The sequence below is a fragment of the Acanthisitta chloris genome, unplaced genomic scaffold (genome assembly GCF_000695815.1).
Source record: "Acanthisitta chloris isolate BGI_N310 unplaced genomic scaffold, ASM69581v1 scaffold641, whole genome shotgun sequence".
NCBI classification, from domain to species: domain Eukaryota; kingdom Metazoa; phylum Chordata; class Aves; order Passeriformes; family Acanthisittidae; genus Acanthisitta; species Acanthisitta chloris.
Window position 1 is genome coordinate 4,260 of NW_008657456.1, and position 20,089 is coordinate 24,348.

The window sequence follows — 20,089 nt, forward strand, 5'->3', positions numbered from 1 at the left end:
ACAATTTTTAAAACAAACCATAATCATCAAAACTATTCTTTTCAGTTCTCTCTTCAATCAGGTAGAAGAACATGCTGATCAGAAAACACTTACTTGGATAAGGCTTAATTCCTGAAGCTCTTACTTAAGTTCAAATTCTCTCTTCAACAATCCTCAAGTGGATTGTAAACCAGAAAAAAAAAGTCCTTTGCGCCAGCTCATGAACAATTGTTATTAGCTGTCATGAGATGGACTTTAATAAGCAGCTCAGGATAAGACTTGAAAAGCCAGACAGGCCCTTCTTTTGTGAAACCAATGAATGACTGTCAGTCATGACACTGTCTCTTAAAGAGAGAGCATAGAAACAGGAAACTCCTGATGAGGAAATATGAGTAAAGCTTATAAAAATCCAAACAAACAATTCTTCCTCTTTAGAATTTCATATATTCACTACTCTTTCTATTTTCTATCAATATTATGTTAAAAAACCCCTATATGATAAGACTTGCAGCTACAAAAATAATAATGGTGAGCATAAAAGAAAACAAATTAGGATTTTAAACCATAATTTGAAAAGATAGGATCTTCTGGATTTATTAGTACTTTGGAAAGACATTAACATTTTCATACATAATTTATAGAACTCATTCTTTTGTGCACAAAATTGTATTAAATAAATTAACTTAAAGTTAGAAGGACTCAAGCATGTCATTTAAGGCAAAAATACCAAGTTTCCGTGAGATAAGTTATCAGCAAAACCCAAGGCCCTGTTTCTGTGCAGGATTGGTACAGACAGGGCCAATGCTCAGTTCTCCCACTGACACCTTCCAGGTGCAATGGGGGTGCAAACATCTGCTCATGCAGATGAAGTTGGAAGAGTGGTGTCCAATTCGTGATGCCTTGATTTTTCAATCTCATCAAGGAGGGGAAGGGAATTTCTTTATGGACACACAGTCGACATGTGCCCAATCTCTTGCTCCTCGACCGAACCCAACTGCATGTTTATGCTTAGGTCAGCAAGAGGCTTCATGTGAAAGGCAAGAAAGGCACCATAAACAGGAAAAAGGGAAAAAAAAGCCTAAAGAAAAACAAAATCGTAAGTTTTAAGATTTTTGATAGTACTTTAAACTTAACAGATCTGCCTGGATAAACTGCAGACATTCAAGTAAGTTAATAGTTAACTGAACTGAGATGTGGGGGAAAAAAAAAGTATTTATCCTCACAAAATTGCTGTTGTAATCATGCTTACTATGATCAGATTGCACGTAAAAGAAAACAGGAAAGGCTGAATGTGGTTAAATTATATGGCAAATCAGCAGTGAGGAAATTGTGCTTCAAGGTGTCTTTCAGGATTGAACGACTGAAATTTGCTCCGGCGTAAGCCATGGAACACAGTGTACCATCCGTGGACCCCATATAATGACACAATATATACACTCTACAGTTTGCATGTACTTTCACATAATAAAGTTGTCATGTAACATCCAGGAATACTTCTGGAAAGGAAATATGGAAGCAGAAGTTACAATGGTTCCATAGTAAACAGATCAAGTCCTTCACAATACAATCTACAGCATTTAGCCATGGTTAAGACTGGAGTGATGTCTTTGATGTACTTAGTAAGTTCCCAGCATGTCTGGGCCTTGGGAAAACACTGCCCTGAGTGAGCTGGCACTGGCACCCCCATACATTCAGTGTTCCTGCTGCTAGAGGGAAGCTGAGCCCAAGCCAGGTTGTCTACAAGCCTGTGGTGCAGGTAGGGTGTAAATCTCGGGGGAGACAACACACAGAAACCTCATTCAGCTGGGAACCTAAAGCCTGTTCAGGCTCTGCAAGGGTTCTCCCAGTGCCAAAGCCTTGCTGGGCATGTGCAGGGAGGCACTAACACTGCTCCTGCATCTCAGCAGAAGTGAAGTGTAGGTTAGGGTAAGAAAAACAAGAGGACATAGCAGGCAGGGATGCTCAGCCTGATGTAGGCTTTGAATTAGAAAACTTGGGTATTAGGAGGAAGGAGTCTGAAAGTCCTGTCTTGGAAAGTACACAAGAAATGCCTGCAGCTGGGACACAATGTTGAGCTATAAGAGTGTGACCACATTCCCCCTCTCTCTTCCTGTTCTTTTATTAAAAAGGCATAAAACCTTTGCCTTAATTTTTTTTTAAGTTAAGGTTGTCATTTCTGCTTCTGTTTCCATTTCTGGTTGCCTACATGGCTTTTTTTTTTAAAAAAAGCACTCGATATCTGTGAAAAAAGAAAGAAACTCTTCCCTCTTTACCTTTCTTCTTTTATTTTCTGGGATCATTTCCCTTCCTGCCCATCTAAATCTATTTTTTCCCCATTGATTGTGTTGTCTTTCTCTCTCCGCTATTCTGTCCTCTTTAGTTTTACTCTGTATTTCAGTTCCTCATTTTCCCTCCTTTCCCAGCCTTATGAAGTGCTGTCATTGGTTGGGACTGCAAGGAAAATTACCAAAATTTCCACGGAAGGAAATATTGCTTCTACAATAAAGGCAGCAGCTGCTTCCTTCCTTCACCTGCTGCTGCCAAAATGGTTCAGATTCACAGGACAGTTTCTCCATGAGACTGGAAGAAGGAGAGATTCCCCTGAATTTTCAGTGCAGTCACCCATGTTATCCACTCCTGAGGCCAGCCCCAATCCTTAAAATACAACCTTTTTGTAGCAAAACAGTGTTCTTGTTATAAAGAACAATGTGATCGTGGCATGTCAGGTACTTCTGCCACAGCACTAAATCACCAACAATTGGATGGATATTAATGTACTGCTTTTCAGAGCTAAAAATAACTGATGACTGCTGAGCTAACATGTGTATCTTGCAACTGGCAGCCATTTCTAACCCCATATTACTGGTTTCCTTGGTACCTTGCTAGCAGCTGTAGATAATTCTTTTGTTGTAAACATAAACTATCATCTAAATCAGGACATTATATATATATTTAATTAGTTCAGAAGCAAAGTGCTTTAAACCTTATGATTTTTTTACTTCTGCCCTGTAGAAACGGCACTAGGTCTAAATGCTCAAATTGTTTTTGTGCCTTTGATACATCCTGCAGCATTAGCTTTGTAGGCAACTCATTATTTAAACCTACTGTACTACATGAAAGGCTGCTGTACTGTAGGTGTAAATTTGGATGTTAGCCATCACTTAAACATGCATTTTCATGCAGCTAGGAAATATGGGCTCATTCAACTGCTTTGCAGATTCATCCTGATTTTTGTGATTTTGTCTTATTAAAAAGGCTTTCAAAACAGTTCATGCTATGATATGTATGACTAGAGGAATGACCCAGCCAATGAAGAAAGCCAAGAAGCTGCTATTTAAGTTTGACGTGGAGCAGATTGAGTGCTTCTGTACCGTCCCCTGGCTTGTAGATGCTTTGAGATGATCTTGATATTCCAGTCCTTAGAGAGTCAGCAGAGAGAGTTGTTTCCACTAATGGGCGCGAGATGGCTTCAGTAGTCTCTGTTCCTGCCTCTGTCTCCAACTCTTCATCAGTTATAAATAATTTTGACTCCCTCCATTTGGAGTATACATCTTGACTACCTCTGGAACCACTGGAATCACTGCCAGCAATCTGCATATTCAGTTCTTCTGTGGACTGTATAAGGTTTTGTACAGATAAAGATTTTCCTAAATCCATTTGCACCACAGGTTTAACTGAGAGCAAAGGTTCCCCTTCTGCATCCAGACTTTTTCTCCATGTGAGATCCTTTGTCGCACTCGGCTGTGCAACTTGTCCATTATCCTTTGATGCAACAAGGCAAGCGGTGACATTGGAAATGTTTTCCTGTGTGGTTGCAGGAATAATATGAACGGGCTCAGGTCTATTGATATGCTTCATTGCTGAGAAAGGTGGTATTTGTAATGTTGTCGGAGTTGCTGGCTTAGTTGCCTGGTTTATTTGGTTTGATGTATTATTAGCTGTTGCAGGTCCATCATTTGGCACTTGTGTTGCTTGACTATGCATAGCTGGACTAAAAGCATAGTAAGCCTGAGTGCTGAATTCATTTGGTGTCAGTATAAGCTGTAGGCCACGAGGCAGATTGGCACTAGCTGATCTGGATACACATCCGCTCATTTGTGCAGAATTAGACAATTCCTTGCTGTCTGATGGACTCTGGTAGTCAGAAGTCTGCTCACACTCAAAAGCTGGCATTTGAAGCGAAGCCAAAGTGAGCGCAGATGCAGATCCTTTCCGCAAAACTTGTTGATAAATATCTAATAGACAGTCCAGTTTTGACTCAATGGATTGTACCTACGGGAGGAGAGGGAAAGGTCAACATTAGTGCCAAATACTAATTTAAAATATTTGGAGCCCAAGCAGAGGGAAAATGTGACTGCTGAAGAGAAAAATGGAAGGAGCTTAGTATACACCATTGACCCTTGAAAAGGAATGTCAAAAACCACGTACATTTTTCATAAACCAGCTGATAAAAGGGGGAAAACATTGAGGTAATACAATTCAGATCAATCTTATTTCAACACATAAATGAAGCAGATCATAGAAAAAAAATCTTTTACCTGTTCAGCTTTTGAAACTGGCAATAAAATACAGAAAAGGCATGAGCAAGCAAGACAAAGCAACACAGATAATCACTCTACCTGTTTCTCCACTTTGACTACCCGCCCTAACATACTGAGGTCATCAGTTGCCTCATTCTCCGCAGGATTCTTTTCTCTGCTTCTTTTATCTGCTGTGATTTGTCCTTTCCCAAGAATTTGGTCAACACTGTAAGAGAAATCAAAACCTGCTGCAATTCTTGAAACCAGTGACGATATGGAAGTGTTTGCTATATTCATGTTAAAAATTAAAATCACAGGACTTCAGAAGAGCACTTGAGAAAGAAGACAATTTTTTTTCTTAATAACTAAAATTATGTTTGAGTGATTTTTGAGCATTTGAGACCGCTTTTCTTTCATGCTGGCGCTAATCAGGGGCCAGAACTTAGCCACCATCTGGGAGAGTCAGGGCTAGGCGTGCTGAAAGGAGGAGAGAGGAGGTGGCCTCTCCACCCTGGTGTTGTGGAGGAACAGAAAGAGCAGTGCCACCCTCAGCTCTCCCATCCTAACAGCAGCATCCAGCCCTGGGAGAGTTGTCAGTTTGAAGCAGGAATCTCAGCCCTGAGGCTGATAATGATAAATAAGATGCAATATTCTTGGGTGCTTTTGGTTTGTTTGGTTGGGTTTTGTTTGGTTTTAAATGACTATTGCTGGGAATATATAACATAAAACCTACATAAATACTACATTGCCAGTAGTTCCCAATTCCTTTTATGTGAAAAGAGGAAGTCTGAGGAGGGAGAAAGGCAGTTCTCACTGTCTTCCTCACCTTTTTGGAAACCTCATGACTGAATTCCTTGTTTACAAGTGTTTACAGATAAAGGATTACCTTTTCTATTGCTCAGACTTCCATTTTCTTAGGACAATTCAGATATTTTTGTTTGTTAATGAAACACATTTAGATATGTTTTGGGTTTTGTTTGGGTTTTTTCCCCCACAGTGTTTCTGGCTCAGCTGTGTTCACAGAACGAGAGGCTGTGTAACACAGAAATGTTAAACCTTGCTGATAGACATTATGCAGTGAATGACATAAAATGCTTATGCAGAGCAGAAATAATTCTTTCCTTACCGTGACTGAAGACTTTTAATCCTACACAGCATGTCTAGATGACCTGCGGAATACTGTTCAATGACATCTTTGACATCGTATGGACGAAGTGTTTCCTTGAACTTTCTCTTTGCAACATGAAATTTCATAATTCTGTGGGGAAAAAGCATTTCACAGATTAATTTTCCACAGTTGTGAAACAATACAATAGATTTCACTGGCAAAGTTTGATAGCTAATTTTGAAAAGGAAGGTGTTTTCAATACAGCTCGTGCAAGTAAACTTTTACACAACTTTTTGTAAGTACAAATGTGCAAGTACAAAAGTGCTGTAGCTATCCCTTTGAATTGTTTGAGAGATCAGGTAACACTATTTTAAGGACTGCAGAGCATGTGTAGAATATCAGTATACACCTATTGGGTTTTTTATAGGTGCCTGCTAAGAAAGGTACTGAAGTACATGCCTAACTTACATCTGGGATTCCTTCCCCTGACTTGATTGGGATATCCTGTAAGCTACATTTGTGCTGAAGCTACTTCTGTTCTTCTTTGAGGAAAAATTTCTCTAATGAATTGATTAAATGAACATAAATAATTGTATTCTTTTTCTGGTGTTCATTTTAAGTTCCTTGCTCTCCACTTTATAAAAAAAAATAATTTTATGCACCCAAGTAATTTGTCATCAGTTTTTATTTTTCAATTAACATTCAGGCCTAAGTATTTGGTTTTAATTTATTTTGCTAAGTTAAGGCCAAATTTTGCAGGCTAAAGAAAAGTTTTCATCCTTGTTCCCTGCTGGAATCTAAGGGAATTTTTTTCCTTGAATTTTACTGCAGAATAGTAAGTTTCAGATATCCAAATAAAAATGAATATCCAAAATTTATGACTGGCATGTATCTTTTTATGTGAGACTTGCACAAGTTTCTGTGATATGTGAACATGGGATGTCCACTGAGTAGCTCTTCTTAGAATGAAAAGCTCAATATTAAATTGCAAATTTCAAATAATAGAAATGTGACAAATTTGGAAACTAAATGACAGTGAGACTATTTTCGAGGTCAGCTGGTAAAACCTGAAGTTTTCCTTATTTCACATAAGAACAGCAGAAGAGAGAACCATGGGAGAACTGGGAGAGAAGCAAAGGGATCAGGTGTGTTAGTCATTCTGATCAGTGCTACAGAGTTTATGAATTCCCATTAGGGCCAAACTGCTGATATTTGCTATCCATTGCAACTGAAAAAGCAGACACAGAAAATGAGTATCCTATTCCAAAGGTCAATATTTCATGCTAATATATTCCCTCTGTGTTTATTATGGTCTGTATTTATCAGCTGTAAGTCAGTGAATTATGACATAAACCATACATGGCTCTCACACCCTGATAAAAACAGATTAGTAATGTTTTAGTGGAATTTGTGAAAACCATGCTACAAAGAGTTAGGGCACACATGATAATAGGTATGTAGAGTCAAATTAATAGTATAGAGTGATCCTCTTCTGATTCTTGTATTATACATAAATGTTCTTTCAAATAATGTCAGCTTTTTGTCACAGTGCTTAGGCTGCTGTTATTTCCCATTCAGGTAACTCTCAGTCACAGGTACAGAGATTAAACTATGGTTCTGATTACAGAAATTAAAAATGGCAAAGGCCTGTTTGGAGTAGTCTATCACCCTGACAGATCAGTATGACCTCCATGCAGTTTTAAATATGTCAGATGATGCACTTTCCTCTTTTGCACTGCCAACTAGTTCTACAAACCAATGGCCCTTGGTGTATTTGAAATCTGGAGGCCTCCGAATGCAGATTATTTATTTTTAAACATGACAAATGATGCCAAGATGTTGTGCTCATATGACCCTGACAGCCCAATCTTCTGGAATCTAGTTCTTTGTTCAGGTTACAAAGAATAAATGATGTACCTGACATGCAAGACAGTATCATCATTCTGTTGTTAATATTATGGTTTGGTGGTCACAGTTTTTTACTTCATGCTCTTGATAAAGTGAAAGTATGAAACTCTATTAGAAAAGCAGAGTCAGAGGATTAATGGCATAATTGAAGACAACTGAATTTACCACAACTGGGTGATTTTACAAGAGAAGAGACAGAGACTAATTTTTATTAACAGCCATGGAAGCTTCTTAATCAGTGCGCACAGAAGTCTTCATTACTGCTCTGCAGCTTTATAACAGGGTTTTTTTTTTTTTTTTTTGCTCATCAAAGCACTTTGTTCATAATGTTCAGGTATTTTGTTTTTTTTTTTGCTTATCAAAGCACTTTGTTCATAATGTTCAGAAGCAAAACACAGAATTGAAAGCATCACAGCCATATCAGGCAGGTGTAACTGTTCTCTTTCTGGTTTAGGTATTAGCTCACGTGATTCCATCTTAATTAACATCAGCAGGGTTTGGAACAGACCCATATTGCTTGCTTCTTTTTCTTCAAATATACAAAATTTTACATAAACTGTGGAAAAATAATGAGGTGCTATAAAAGACTGGCATTTTAAAAGCCTGCAAGTTAATTAAGAAAAAAGAAAACCTGAATTCTTTCAGTGATGGAGCTTAGCAACTGCTTTGCAGTTATTAAATTTGGTTGAGTTTCCATGGTTATTGACTGTTAATTAAAAAATTCAATTGGCTTCCTATACCTTGAAATAGCTATGTCATTGACCTTCTTTAGTATGAGGGTGGTGAGGCCCTCGAACAGGTTGCCCAGAGAAGTTGTGGATGCTCCATCCCTGCAAGAGTTCAAGACCAGGTTGGGGGGGGCTTTGAGCAACCTGGTCTAGTGGGAGGTGTCCCTGCCCATGGCAGGGGGGTGGAACTAGATGATCTTTAAGGTCCCTTCCAACCCGAACCATTCATGATCCCACTGTAATGCGTGTTGTGCAGTGCTTGGTTCTGTATGCCTGGGGGTGGTGGAAGTTGTATGGAAAACAAGCTGTGTGGGAGGGAAGGGATCCCATCCAGGGGACCTTGGCTTGAGAGGTGGGCCAATGCAAACCTCATGAAATTCAACAAAATGAGGTGCAAGATCCTACATCTGGCTTGTGGCAATCCCAGGTACATCCACACGTTGGGTGGGCGGAAGTAATTGAAACCAGTAGTGAGGAGAAAGACTTGGGAGTGACAGTGGGTGAGAAACTCACCATGAGCTGCAGTGTGCTAGCAGCCCAGAAAGCAAATTGAATTCTGGGCTGCATCAAAAGGATTGTGGCCAGCAGGTCAAAAGAGGTGATTCTTCCCCTCTGCTCTTGTGAGATCCCACATGGACTACTGCATACAGTTCTGGCAACCCCAGGGGGAACATAAGGACATGGAACTGTTGGAGAAAGCCCAGAGGAGGGGCCCTCAACATAAGAAGGACATGGAAATGTTGGAGGAAGTCCACAGGAGGTCATGAAGTTGGTAAGAGGACTGGAGCATCTCCCCTATGAGGACAGGCTGAGGAAGTTGGGGCTGTTCAGCCTGGAGAAGAGAAGACTGCGAGGAGACCTCAGAGCAACTTTTCAACATCTGAAGGGGCTTCAAGGGAGCTGAGAGGGACTCTTTATTATGAACTGCAATGACAGGATAAGGGGTAATGGATTCAAACTGAAGGAGGGGAAATTTAGGTTAGAATTAGTAAAAAGTCTTTCTCTGTGCGGGTGGTGAGACACTGGTACAGGTTGCCCAGGGATGTGGTGGCTGCCCCAGTCCTGGCAGTGTTCAAGGCCAGGCTGGATAAGGCCTTGAGCATCCTGGTCTTGTAGGGAGCTGTCCCTGCCCATGGCAGGGGGTTGGGACTAGATGATCTGTAAAGTCCATTCCAACCCCTAAAATTCTATGATTCTATATGCTCCCCACCTGATAGATTATATACTACTCTATAGAGTGTGTGTTCCTCTGGGATAAAACCGAAGGACTCAGTTGTGCGGGCACAGGTGGGCAATCTACCCCTACAAAAAGGGGGAAGTGAGCACAAAGCTCTGCACACCCCAAGTGTTCGGGTCGGACGGGAGGGACAGCGCTCGGAGCTGCAGCCTGGGCTGTCATTTCCAGCCGTGCCACCAGGGGGCAAACGCGACTCGCCGTAGACTGAGCCGCACTGAGCTGAGAGCAGCGCCCGAAGGCAGGAATCGCTCCAAAGAGCAGAGCCGTGTAGTCCCCAGCACTCCTTAGACATCCCTCGTGTTTTTAAATCCCTGCATGCCATGTAGCGAGGTGGCATTTTATAACTCAAACCTAGTATGATAGACGGCACACAGTTGTAAACCTACCCAAGTCACGAGCATGACAATTTTTCTGGTGAGAATTAGCTATAAAAAGTATCTTATTTCAATGATGCATCCAGAACAGAGCAGGAAAAAAGCCTTGTGTTGAAGCAGACCAGTATATCAAAGTGCTTTGTCCATAGTTAATGTCCCATTACACTTTACGTGCCCTGACATTTTGTAGGAAGTTACAGGTCCAATATCAACTTTTGTCTTATTGACCCCTAGCAGCCAAAACCAGCACCCATTTCATATATCTCTTCTCAAATGCAGGACCAGCACTGCTCTAGAATTACAGTGTTTTCTGTACATGCAGGTTGCATATCTTCCCTTGCATTTGTGACATTTTAATTTGCATTCCTGTTGCCTCTTTCCAATATTAAAAGCTATTCTACTTGTCATTAATGCACCTTGCTGAGACTGGCACTGAGTCAGAACATCCCTAATCCTCTACGCAGCCCTGTCATACTCATGTGATTTTTCTTCTTAAACCTGTGTCTTGTCAGTCTTGTCAGAATCTCAAGAAGAAATGGAGCTTCATTCTAGTGGGATTCAGGTAGAATCATACATGATTACTGCCTTGAGTATTAATAGATAGGTTGTTTTACCCAGAGCTAGATGAGGTGACCACAGGTTGTTTGCTCACCTGCTACATCAGGAAAGCTGCTGAACAGAGATCTAGCTGTGCTGGTTCCTCCATCTCTCTGCCCCTATCTTGCCAAGTAACCTTTCTTGTAAAACTGCAATGTGCAGAAGAGATCAGGATCCAATAGAGAGAGGCCAACAGACAAAGGTGCTCGGGAGACAGTTCTACCACATATGGGGTGAAGGAGTCAAAAGCACCTCCTCTCTTGGGTCTTGACCTGGACTAACCCAACCCCTTAGAGCAGAGACATTGTTTTCTCCCAAGCACAGTGCTGCCCTAGCCAAAGTCACATCTAAGAGCCTTGCCTAGGCTCTGACGACCATCTGGGCAGAAAAGCTACAATGTGTTTGGATCTAACAGAAAGAGAGGATTCTGAAACATCACATTGAACAAATTCATAATGGCTGCTAAAAATACATTTTATAGGTGTCTCAGAAACATTGCGAAGACCGAACATAAATGGTAAATGAGGTTTTCCATCTTGGTCTACTAAATATGTATGACTATTCAACTATACACCTTATCAGCTCAAGAATTCTCAAGTTTCATTACAGTTAGGTATATTTATTATTATTATTTCTTTTTAACAACGAATGAAAACCTATCTTTGCAATCACTACAGTTGAAGAGAGCAAAGACCTTTTAGGTCAGTACATTCTTCTTCCTGCCATGGCAGTTATTTCCTATTGCATAATTATTTATGCTTCTCAAATCTTATTTTATATTCCATAAATAGTAAAGTAATTCCATGATTACCATTGTGGAGAGTATTATAGAACTGAGTACCTCTTGCTATGAAAAATGATCAGAGAGATCACAATACATGGCAACAAGGTATCCTCATCTTTCTTTTGGTCTCTCTTATACACATTCATCATTGTGAACTAAGAGAGTTGGAAAATGCAATGTTTTTTGTTAGTCTCCAAGAACTCTGCAGGATATTAATGGCTTTTTGTTCACAAGACTGAGGATGGTTGAGGAGTGCTACAAAACCTGCTGGCACAAAGGCTCAGTGTACTGCTAGCAAGAACTGCTTTGTGCATTGCTTTGATCCCAGCCAGAGGCTGGGGAGGAGCAGGACTGATCCTGGCCCAAGGCATGCTGTGGAGCACACCACATTTCACCACACTACCCATCTGTTCCCTACTCACCCAACACTGTGCAAATGTCTGGAGCAGCTTTTCCTTACTTTCCCTGATCTTTCCTGACAGAGAGCTTGTAGTAAGGGGAGATGGTGGGGGCAGCACAAGAGATGGAAGACTCAGCTTAGGAGGCTTTTGGAGCAGGTTGACAGCTTGACATGTTACCAGGCAGGTCTGCCCTGTGGGTCTTCAGGGCCAAAATGCTAAGAACTTTTGTCAGGAAAGGACTGTTTTCTCCATCTTCTGTTTTGACCATTTCAAAATGAAAGTTTGGGGGTTTGTTTGTTTAAAATCAAAAAGCTGTTTTGAAGAATAAAGTAGTAAAGTAGTCCCAGAAAAAATGTTTGTAAACAAGGTCAAAACTGAAGCAGTACACTTGGAAATAGCCAAAATGAAGGACTGTAAATAAACCGGTTTTTGTCTTTTGCTATTTTAAGGCTGTCCAACTTGAGAGTCACCAGCATATTTTAGGCTTCTTTCACAGAATAAAAACCACCCCAGTTCTTTCTGATTCCAAACCAGCAAGGCCCTACCTCTGTAAACCCACAGGCATGAAGTAATTTTGCTAGTTTCATTTCCCCCCAAAACCAAAATGGCCATTTGCATAATTTTAAAACAATTTGTACCCAGCTCTAAGCAAGGAAGGAATAATTACTCTCCCGTATTGCAATTCTTCAAGGTGATGTATCAAGAATGGATTCAAATGTCTGTGTTTATATTTGGGATCTTTTCATTGTGTTTCATGAAGTTGTGCAAGTGGTTTCTGTCTTCACCTGTTTCTGTATACCAGCATGAAAGGAAGAACAGCCTTCACCCTCCCTCTTTGCCTTTGCAATTCAAAGCCGTTTCTAAAAACAAACTTCAAAATGAGGCACAAAGTTTCCATATAGGCAGATGTTATCATCTTGAAATTCTACAGTTACTATATAGTGTCTCAGATCCTTCTTCAGATGTTTGCATAGATTCCAGTGTAGTCAGGTAACTGATACTCTGAATAATCAGAAAGAAGTGTATCAGCTACCTGATGAACTGAATTATCAGTCTCTTGATTTTGAGAGATTAAGGTATAGCATTTAACAGAAGTCTGGAGATCATGGCATATTACTGCTTTGCAGATGCCAAACAAAGGTATATTTCTGAAGAAGGATGCATGTGCCACTCGTAATCTAGTGAAACACTAACATTTGCAGGGAGATGGGAGAGGTTCATGGCTAATTGATAGCAGGTGAAGATTCTTATTCTCAACCTCAGTGGTGTTTTTTGTCAGAGAGTTGTTTTTCTGGTAAGCCAAGCATGCAGATAAAAAGTTAGAGATAATCTAAAATTTGATTCTCATCAGTTAAACAGTGAAACAATCAAACTGTTGCATCTTTGCTCTTCTTATTGGAACAGTTCTGTGGATGGCACTGTGGAGAAAGTTATCTTTGCTCTTCTTATTGGAACTGTTCTGTGGATGGCACTGTGGAGAAAGTTTGCCAGCTATGTCCTTCATGCTTGGTTACTTTCCATTTGAACTGATAACGACCAAGAGAACCAAGTGAAAATGCAGATGAAGCAGTGAACAATCCAGTGGCACCTTAGAAAACAAGCTCCATGAATTATTAAACTGTCAAGTTGATCTTAAGGAATTTGGACAGTATTAAGAATGAGATGACCACTGGTATTGCTTGCCAGTACACGTGGCAGGGTGAACCTGGAGCCAAGAGTCAACCAGTCTGTTTAAAATGCAGCATCACAGACAAGGATCTCTGGCACCAAAGTCAATGGACTCTGCTGATTGTTCCTAATTTGAGCATTTTCCATTTGAGGGAATAGGGTTACCTTGTAGGTGAGTGTCCACTGTGTAGAGGGAATTCTGTCACTTGCTAAAACATTGCTGGCAAGAGATGGTTCTCAGCAGTGACATTTGAGTTGCAGTGGCTGTGGACACAGGCCTGGTATCTGACACATCCTGTGAGGTCATTTCCAAGCAGCTTGGAAAACTGGTTGGAAAAGATGTCTGCAATTGATCTGTCAAGCTGTCTGTGCTAGTAGAGAAGTTTTAGAAACAGCCTTACTCACTATCTGTCTTCATTGCAATCAGTGGAAAAAGGGGAAGGAAATTCAAGTAGCCCATAGGTTATCATTGTATGATATTATTTGATAAAAAGCCTGAGTTTTTCTTCTTTCCACAGTGCTGAGAAAACTCAAGCAAGAGTTTCCCTGCAGGAACACATCACCTTTCCATATTTTTTTCAGAAATTCCATTTGGCTGCTGCCTGTCTTCCTGCCTGCAAGAAGGGTGCTGGGCACTGAGGTGACTGTGATGCAGAGCTAGTGGGGTGACCCCCAGAAATAACCTGGGTTTGCTGCCATCAGGCACAAAGTGCTTGAGCTGTCCTTACTTGCTGCTGCACACATTATAGTGGGGATTTTGCCTCTCAGGATTTGTACTGCAAAATATTCTGGAAGCTGAAGAGCCTTGTCAGTCTCAGGAGGGTGAATGATAATTTTAAATTTTAAGTACAGGTAATTTTTTAAGTTCCAAAGCAGTTTGCTACTTTCTTGAAAAAGGAGACTAATTAGTTTGAAATTATTTGGGTTATATTTAGTTCAATGGATAGTGGTAGGCAAAGCTTTGCACAATCGAATGAATGTAATTATTCTGCTGTTACCAGAAGAAATTTGCAATAAAAGTCACATGAGAGAGTTTCAGGAATATGGAAATGCAATAAAACCCTACACTTTTAGAGGAAATAACTTTTCCAGACAAGATGATACACATTCAGTATATGTTAACCTGTATTTTGGATTACAGAAAATGTAATGGAAACCAGCATCCATTCTCTCTTTCTTTTCTGTGTCAAATCATGTGACATTTTTAGATATTTAACAACTGATTACAGAACTGATAAAATATTTGAATTTAACTAAAATACTGATAAAAAGGAAGGAAATATATTAGCATTAGGTATCTAACAAATACAGTCATACAATAAGTTCAACTGACTATAATTTCATTAACTGACATGCAGTTTATTAGTATCATAACTAAATAAATCTTAAGTATTTATTCTTTCAGTATTTTCTACTCACCTGATTGCTCTGATGACAGTTTTAAGAGCAGGGGTGAGATCTTCTACTGACACATCACACTGGCACCCTTTGTCATCATAAACATCATCTGTTCCAAGGCTGGTGTCAGCTGCAAAATACAAGAGCAGACTAAACAAGAAGCATTTAAAAATCTCTCCCTCAGTGTTTTCTAACAGCCTGCACAGTGGTTCTGGAAATAAAGCCTACAAATCAAGTATGACAGAGCACCATCAGTTTACAAGCTATATGATGCACTTGTGTGTCTGTGCTTGTGTCATAAAACATGTGGGTAGTCCCAGTGTAAATAGCAAAAATTAGAAAGGAAGAATGCCCTGTTCTTTTTCAAACAAATTAATAGCTGAGTACCAGTATGTCTATTCCTGATGTCTCATTGCTTTTCATCACATTCTCTGTCTTAGGGGAAAGTGGTGAGCTAACAGATGTAATGGCAGAATCAAAAGATGCTGAAGTTATATCGTTATTATTTTACTACCATGGACCAACCTGACATTGAAGACAAAGGAGAAGATCCATTTCATTTAATAAGGAGGCTGTGGAATGATTCAACACTTTATTAAAGGCGAAAATAAACGAAGTACCTTTTCACCAGAAATGAATAGGGAATGACATACATCATGGATCGATTGCCACCTTAAACCTCAGAGTTGTGTAGATATTGTGGCCTTCCTGTGCCAGAGGAGCTTAAGCCAAGTTACTGTATTTATCTACCTGAAAAAATGGATCCTTTACCCTTTCCTAACACTGCTTTTGGGGAGTGACCATTTGAGAATTAGCTAGAAATCTCCAAAGTGCCCATTGTACATAATACACAAAGAAAACAGGGACTGATGCATGACCAAGCAGGTTTACTAACTTCCAATGTGCTGGAGTGAGAACAGAGCAAGAAGGGCAGGGTCATGGCAGGTGCTTTTTTTCCCTCCCAAATCATCTTTCTTCAACTGCATAAAGTCCAAATGCCCAGGTGAAGAATTTCACTCAAGGTCAGTGTATTACATCATATAAGTGTCTCTGCTTCATAAGGGAGAGAATGTAAAATGAAAGAGTGACATGAGATGGAGAAAAAAGAATGAGATTCAGTAACCATCAGTAACAGAGGAGATTTCTTCCCAGTCCTACATCCCTCCTTACATTCATGCTGTTATTTTAAGCAGGTCATTCAGGTTTAGGTTTAGTCATTCAGAAACACTTCAAGTAAACCATTTCAGGGGCTTCTATTATGAGCAGATTTGAAGTACAGTCAGACATAAATGATTACAGGACATTTTCTCAAGTTCCTTTTTCAGGAAGACTGCAAATTAAAGATGAAACACATTATTTGTCAGTAAGAAGTGCCTGAAAATTTTGTGGTACCTTCTAAATCTAATAGGAATGCTATCTTGACATAAACAGCATTGTGCAGCATCTTCAGGAACTGATATTGCTGCATTGTTTTCTTCACAGGTTTAATGTCCAGCCATACTAATTTTTTAGTTTTTTTTATGACTCCGGCTAATTCATTATCTTGGGAATATATATCTTTTTGAAACTGGTTCATACATGAGGAACACCTGTAGCTTTGCAGAGCAGGTGATTTTTATCTTTGACATATCAAATTAATAAAGAACAATGGCTTACAGCCAAGTTAATAATATGTTTAAGTCCACGTGAAACAATCAAATGCAGCCATAAAAAATTAAGTTTTACATTGTAAAAGAGAAATTTTCATACAAAACTTTGAAATCTCCACTTCTATGCTATTCCTGTAAGCCATGCCTACAATAATACCAGGAGTGCTTTTTCTTGCACTCTTTCATGAGCTTTGCTACTGACTTGGCTTATCTTATTGAAAAAATATATGTCTTTCCACCTATCCTGCCTCAATAAAATTTGGATCCATGCCCAGAAATATGACTAGATAAAATAAACTATGTAATTAGTTTGATAGGTATATACACTACCTACACCCCCTTTCAGAAGGTGCTAAGTATTCCACGACACTAACTTTCCAAGTGTCACATCTGATCAGCCTCTCCAGTTACCTCTCCCAGTGTGGAAATCTCCCAGCTCATTTGTAAGTGTCATACTAAAACCAGAGCTTTTTGTGCTACTGGTATTTCCAGTGGCTCTCTAAGGTTTGCATCTATTCAGTTATGCCACTATAAATTAGGAAAAAATCTGCTAAGGTCACAAGAGCTATAACCATGTAAACCCAGTGATACAGGAGACTCCAGTTTGAAAGTTTAAAATAAACATGTGTCTGAACGGTTGTCTCACTGATACAGTTCCTGGGTCCTTTGCCAAGTACAGTGTCATTAATAAAAGGGCTTCCTTAACACAGTGTATCTTTGACAAACTGTTTTGAGAACACTGTGTTGCAGTTATAGTGTTCCATGTTGCTCCCTTGTGGATTAAAAAATCAGCAAAAGCTTTAGACAGATGCTGGAAAATTCACATAAATTTTAAGCCAGCTTTAAGAAGAGATGCTGCTCCTATTAAAACACCTTGTTTTCTTTCTAATATTCCACTGATGTGAATTTCCTTCATTATGGCAGACACTCAATATGACATGTCAATAAAACTTGTGAAAAGCTACAAAACTTGTTTGATTCCTACGGGAAACAATCCTGTTTCTTTAGAAGACTGAGCAGACCTGGGAAAAAGTTTGGGAAGTGCGGAGTAGCAATTTGGAGAAAAAATTCCAGCTTAAAACAGCACTGAAATCAAAGTTCACATTCTGATGAATTTTTCCAGTGGAAGCTCATGCTGTGTACAACATAGTTATGAGGTGAGATGTACTTGTATCCCTTATGTCCCTCTTGAGTTCATCCTTGAGGTCGGGGCTGAGTTGGGGTCAGTTTGGCTGCTTCAAGAGCTCCAGCTGTTAAAATCCTTGCCAGTTCCCAGATTGAACTAAGCTATGTCCTCCAAGCTGCTGTCTGTTCCCAGAGGGAGCTCTCCCCAAGCATTAGCAGAGCAGGTAGATCCCCCTGGTGCCAGCTCATGCCTAGCCCTTCATACATCTACTTCTTCATCCCCCATAGCCTTTGTCCACGTCTCCTGCTCTCCACTGGGGTGCTTGTGCAGGGTTCAAGTAGGTTTCACAAGGAACTTTGGCTGCAGCTGCTCTGTATGAGCCTTACTGCTCTGCCAGGCCTTCCTAGGGTTAAGCCCAGGTCCCTCTTTAGGAACCTCTACCACTAGCTAGGCAGGGCAAGATGCTCGGGCAGTTCACAAATAAAACCTCAACGATGGCCAAAGTGTCTCTTAATACACATCTAGACAAAGCCCTGCAACTGTCCCTAAGGGCTGTCAGCCTGACAGTCCAGAAACAATTCCCCTTTTCTAATACCAGTGTCTTTGCAATTCAGTATGTGTTTTGATCCTGAACAAATAAAATGTTTAATTCACAACTGCTGAGGCATCTGACATTGTCTTACAATCTTTAACATTATTTATCTTGGGCTACAGTCTGGTCTTTGCCACTTTTTAATTTCTTCCTCTTTCTTCCTGAAGAGCAGACTGCAAATCAGCAATTACCAAGAAAGAGAAGAGGCTTTCACAAGTCAGTAAAATCACTTTGATAATTCCATGTCTGCCACAAAGCTTTTGCATTCTTCATGCAAACTCTAGTCATTTATGATCACCCCAAATGAATGGGCAAAAGAAACACTGTTCTGAAACATTATATGTCACCAACAAAAAAAATATACAAGTTTGTAGCTGCAATTCATATGGCTCTGTTCAAAAGTTATGTACAAGGCTTAATTTATTATTTGTGTAAATATCATGTGTCCTTTCTTAGAAGTTTTTTCTGTTGTTTAATAACATGCTTTGGCATGAGGAAAACTGTGAAACTGCTCTGATCAGTCATACGTCCTTGCTTTCAGTGTCAGCAACATTCAAGTAATTATCTGCCTGTTTCACAGGATCAAAAATATTTTGTACTCTTTGTTTTCTGGGAAAAGCCATATGCTAACAACAACAAGTCAGCAACACCATGGATAGTTCTGTGGAAGTGTTTTTGACATAGTGACCAGTACAGTCATCGCAACATAGACCCTTTGGCTTGTTTTTTGGAAGCCTTCAGAAGCACTTAGACCTTCCTCTACCTCTTCATATGGGTGATCTCAGTCATTCTGCTGAGTCTGAGAACCACCTTAGCCTGAAGTTGGTAGCCTGCATCTGACTCCCATTTTTTCATGTTACAGCATAGTGTTGTGTTGACTTGGCTAAAAACACACCAATTTAGAAAAAAAAATCTGATTGATTTTCATTGTAATGCATGACTCAAGGTGAAAAATGGATGGGGGGCCTTATTTTCACAGGTGCTGAGTTATATCAAGCCATAGTTTATAACTATCATTCAAAATCCAGTTTGACTTGGGAATTGAAGTCCAAGCTTCATAATGCAGCTCCACAACCTGTTCTCCACCCTGTTCAGCATCTTCATCTGAGTGCAGAGCTGCTCTGGCTTCCCAGGGCAGCAGTGCAGGGCACCCTAATGGGACATGCTCATCTCTACACTCATTTTCTGTGTAAGTGGTAAGAAAGAAAACAAGTGGATAATTCAGTACATCTAGTTTCGGGGCAAGTATAGTTAGACATGAATTCATTTTGGAGGACACGTTGTCCCTGTGGGAAGTGCTGGTGCATAGATCTGCTGCAGCAGAGGTGCCCAGGCAGCTGCTTTAGCATTAGATTCCAAACTGCCCTAAATGCCTACTGAGCTCAGATGAGTCCTCTTGTCCAAGAAGCAATGTCTAGGATGTCTGCAAGGCAGGTGCATTTCACTCAGCTTTACTGTGACTTTGAAGTCCCTTTCTTCACCAGCATTTGCTCTGGGGAGTTAGGGATTTAGCCTATATTCTGTGAAAAATGGAGATATCCTGTACATATTTTGTTGTATTTCCACAACTGTTATAATGCATAGAATGTTTCACAAAATCTCAGTTACTTTTTCCCCCTAAAAAATTACAAACACCTTCATGGTTCATATTCATACAATTTCCTCATATCAAAATGAAATGTGTCTCAGCCTAGTGCCTTTGGTTAAATTTGTTTCATGAAACTTCTCACCTCTTCACAAGCTCTATTTTCCTGTTTGCTAAACCATGAATACAACATCCCTTCACTACCCCTAGAACTGATTTTCTTTTCAATTTGCCTTTCCTTTAAAACATCAAGAAGCTGACTCTTACAGTACAGAGTTCAAATAATTCGTTTTGCTGTGATTGCTTGCTATGTTCCATAGGAAAAATCAACAGAAAAAAGCAACACTAATTGCCATGAAACTTAATCACATACTTAATAAGAATGCCCAAAGCTCTCCCAAAGAGGGAAAGGCAGCAGCCCATGTTTACACTCTT

At 39.9% G+C, this 20,089-nt stretch overlaps 1 protein-coding gene across 1 annotated transcript in view; it reads right to left on the bottom strand.

The window, feature by feature from the left end:
• Positions 1–3,237: 3,237 nt before the first annotated feature.
• Positions 3,238–20,089, bottom strand: part of KCNQ5 (potassium voltage-gated channel, KQT-like subfamily, member 5) — an 82,509-nt gene continuing 65,657 nt past the window's right edge. Inside the window, exons 10-13 of the mRNA XM_009084706.1 lie at positions 14,724–14,832; positions 5,626–5,757; positions 4,599–4,725; positions 3,238–4,251 (exon numbers count right to left, since the gene is read on the bottom strand). Of these exons, the coding sequence (XP_009082954.1) occupies positions 3,310–4,251; positions 4,599–4,725; positions 5,626–5,757; positions 14,724–14,832 (1,310 nt within the window). The 3' untranslated portion in view covers positions 3,238–3,309. The remainder of the gene's footprint in view (positions 4,252–4,598; positions 4,726–5,625; positions 5,758–14,723; positions 14,833–20,089) is intronic.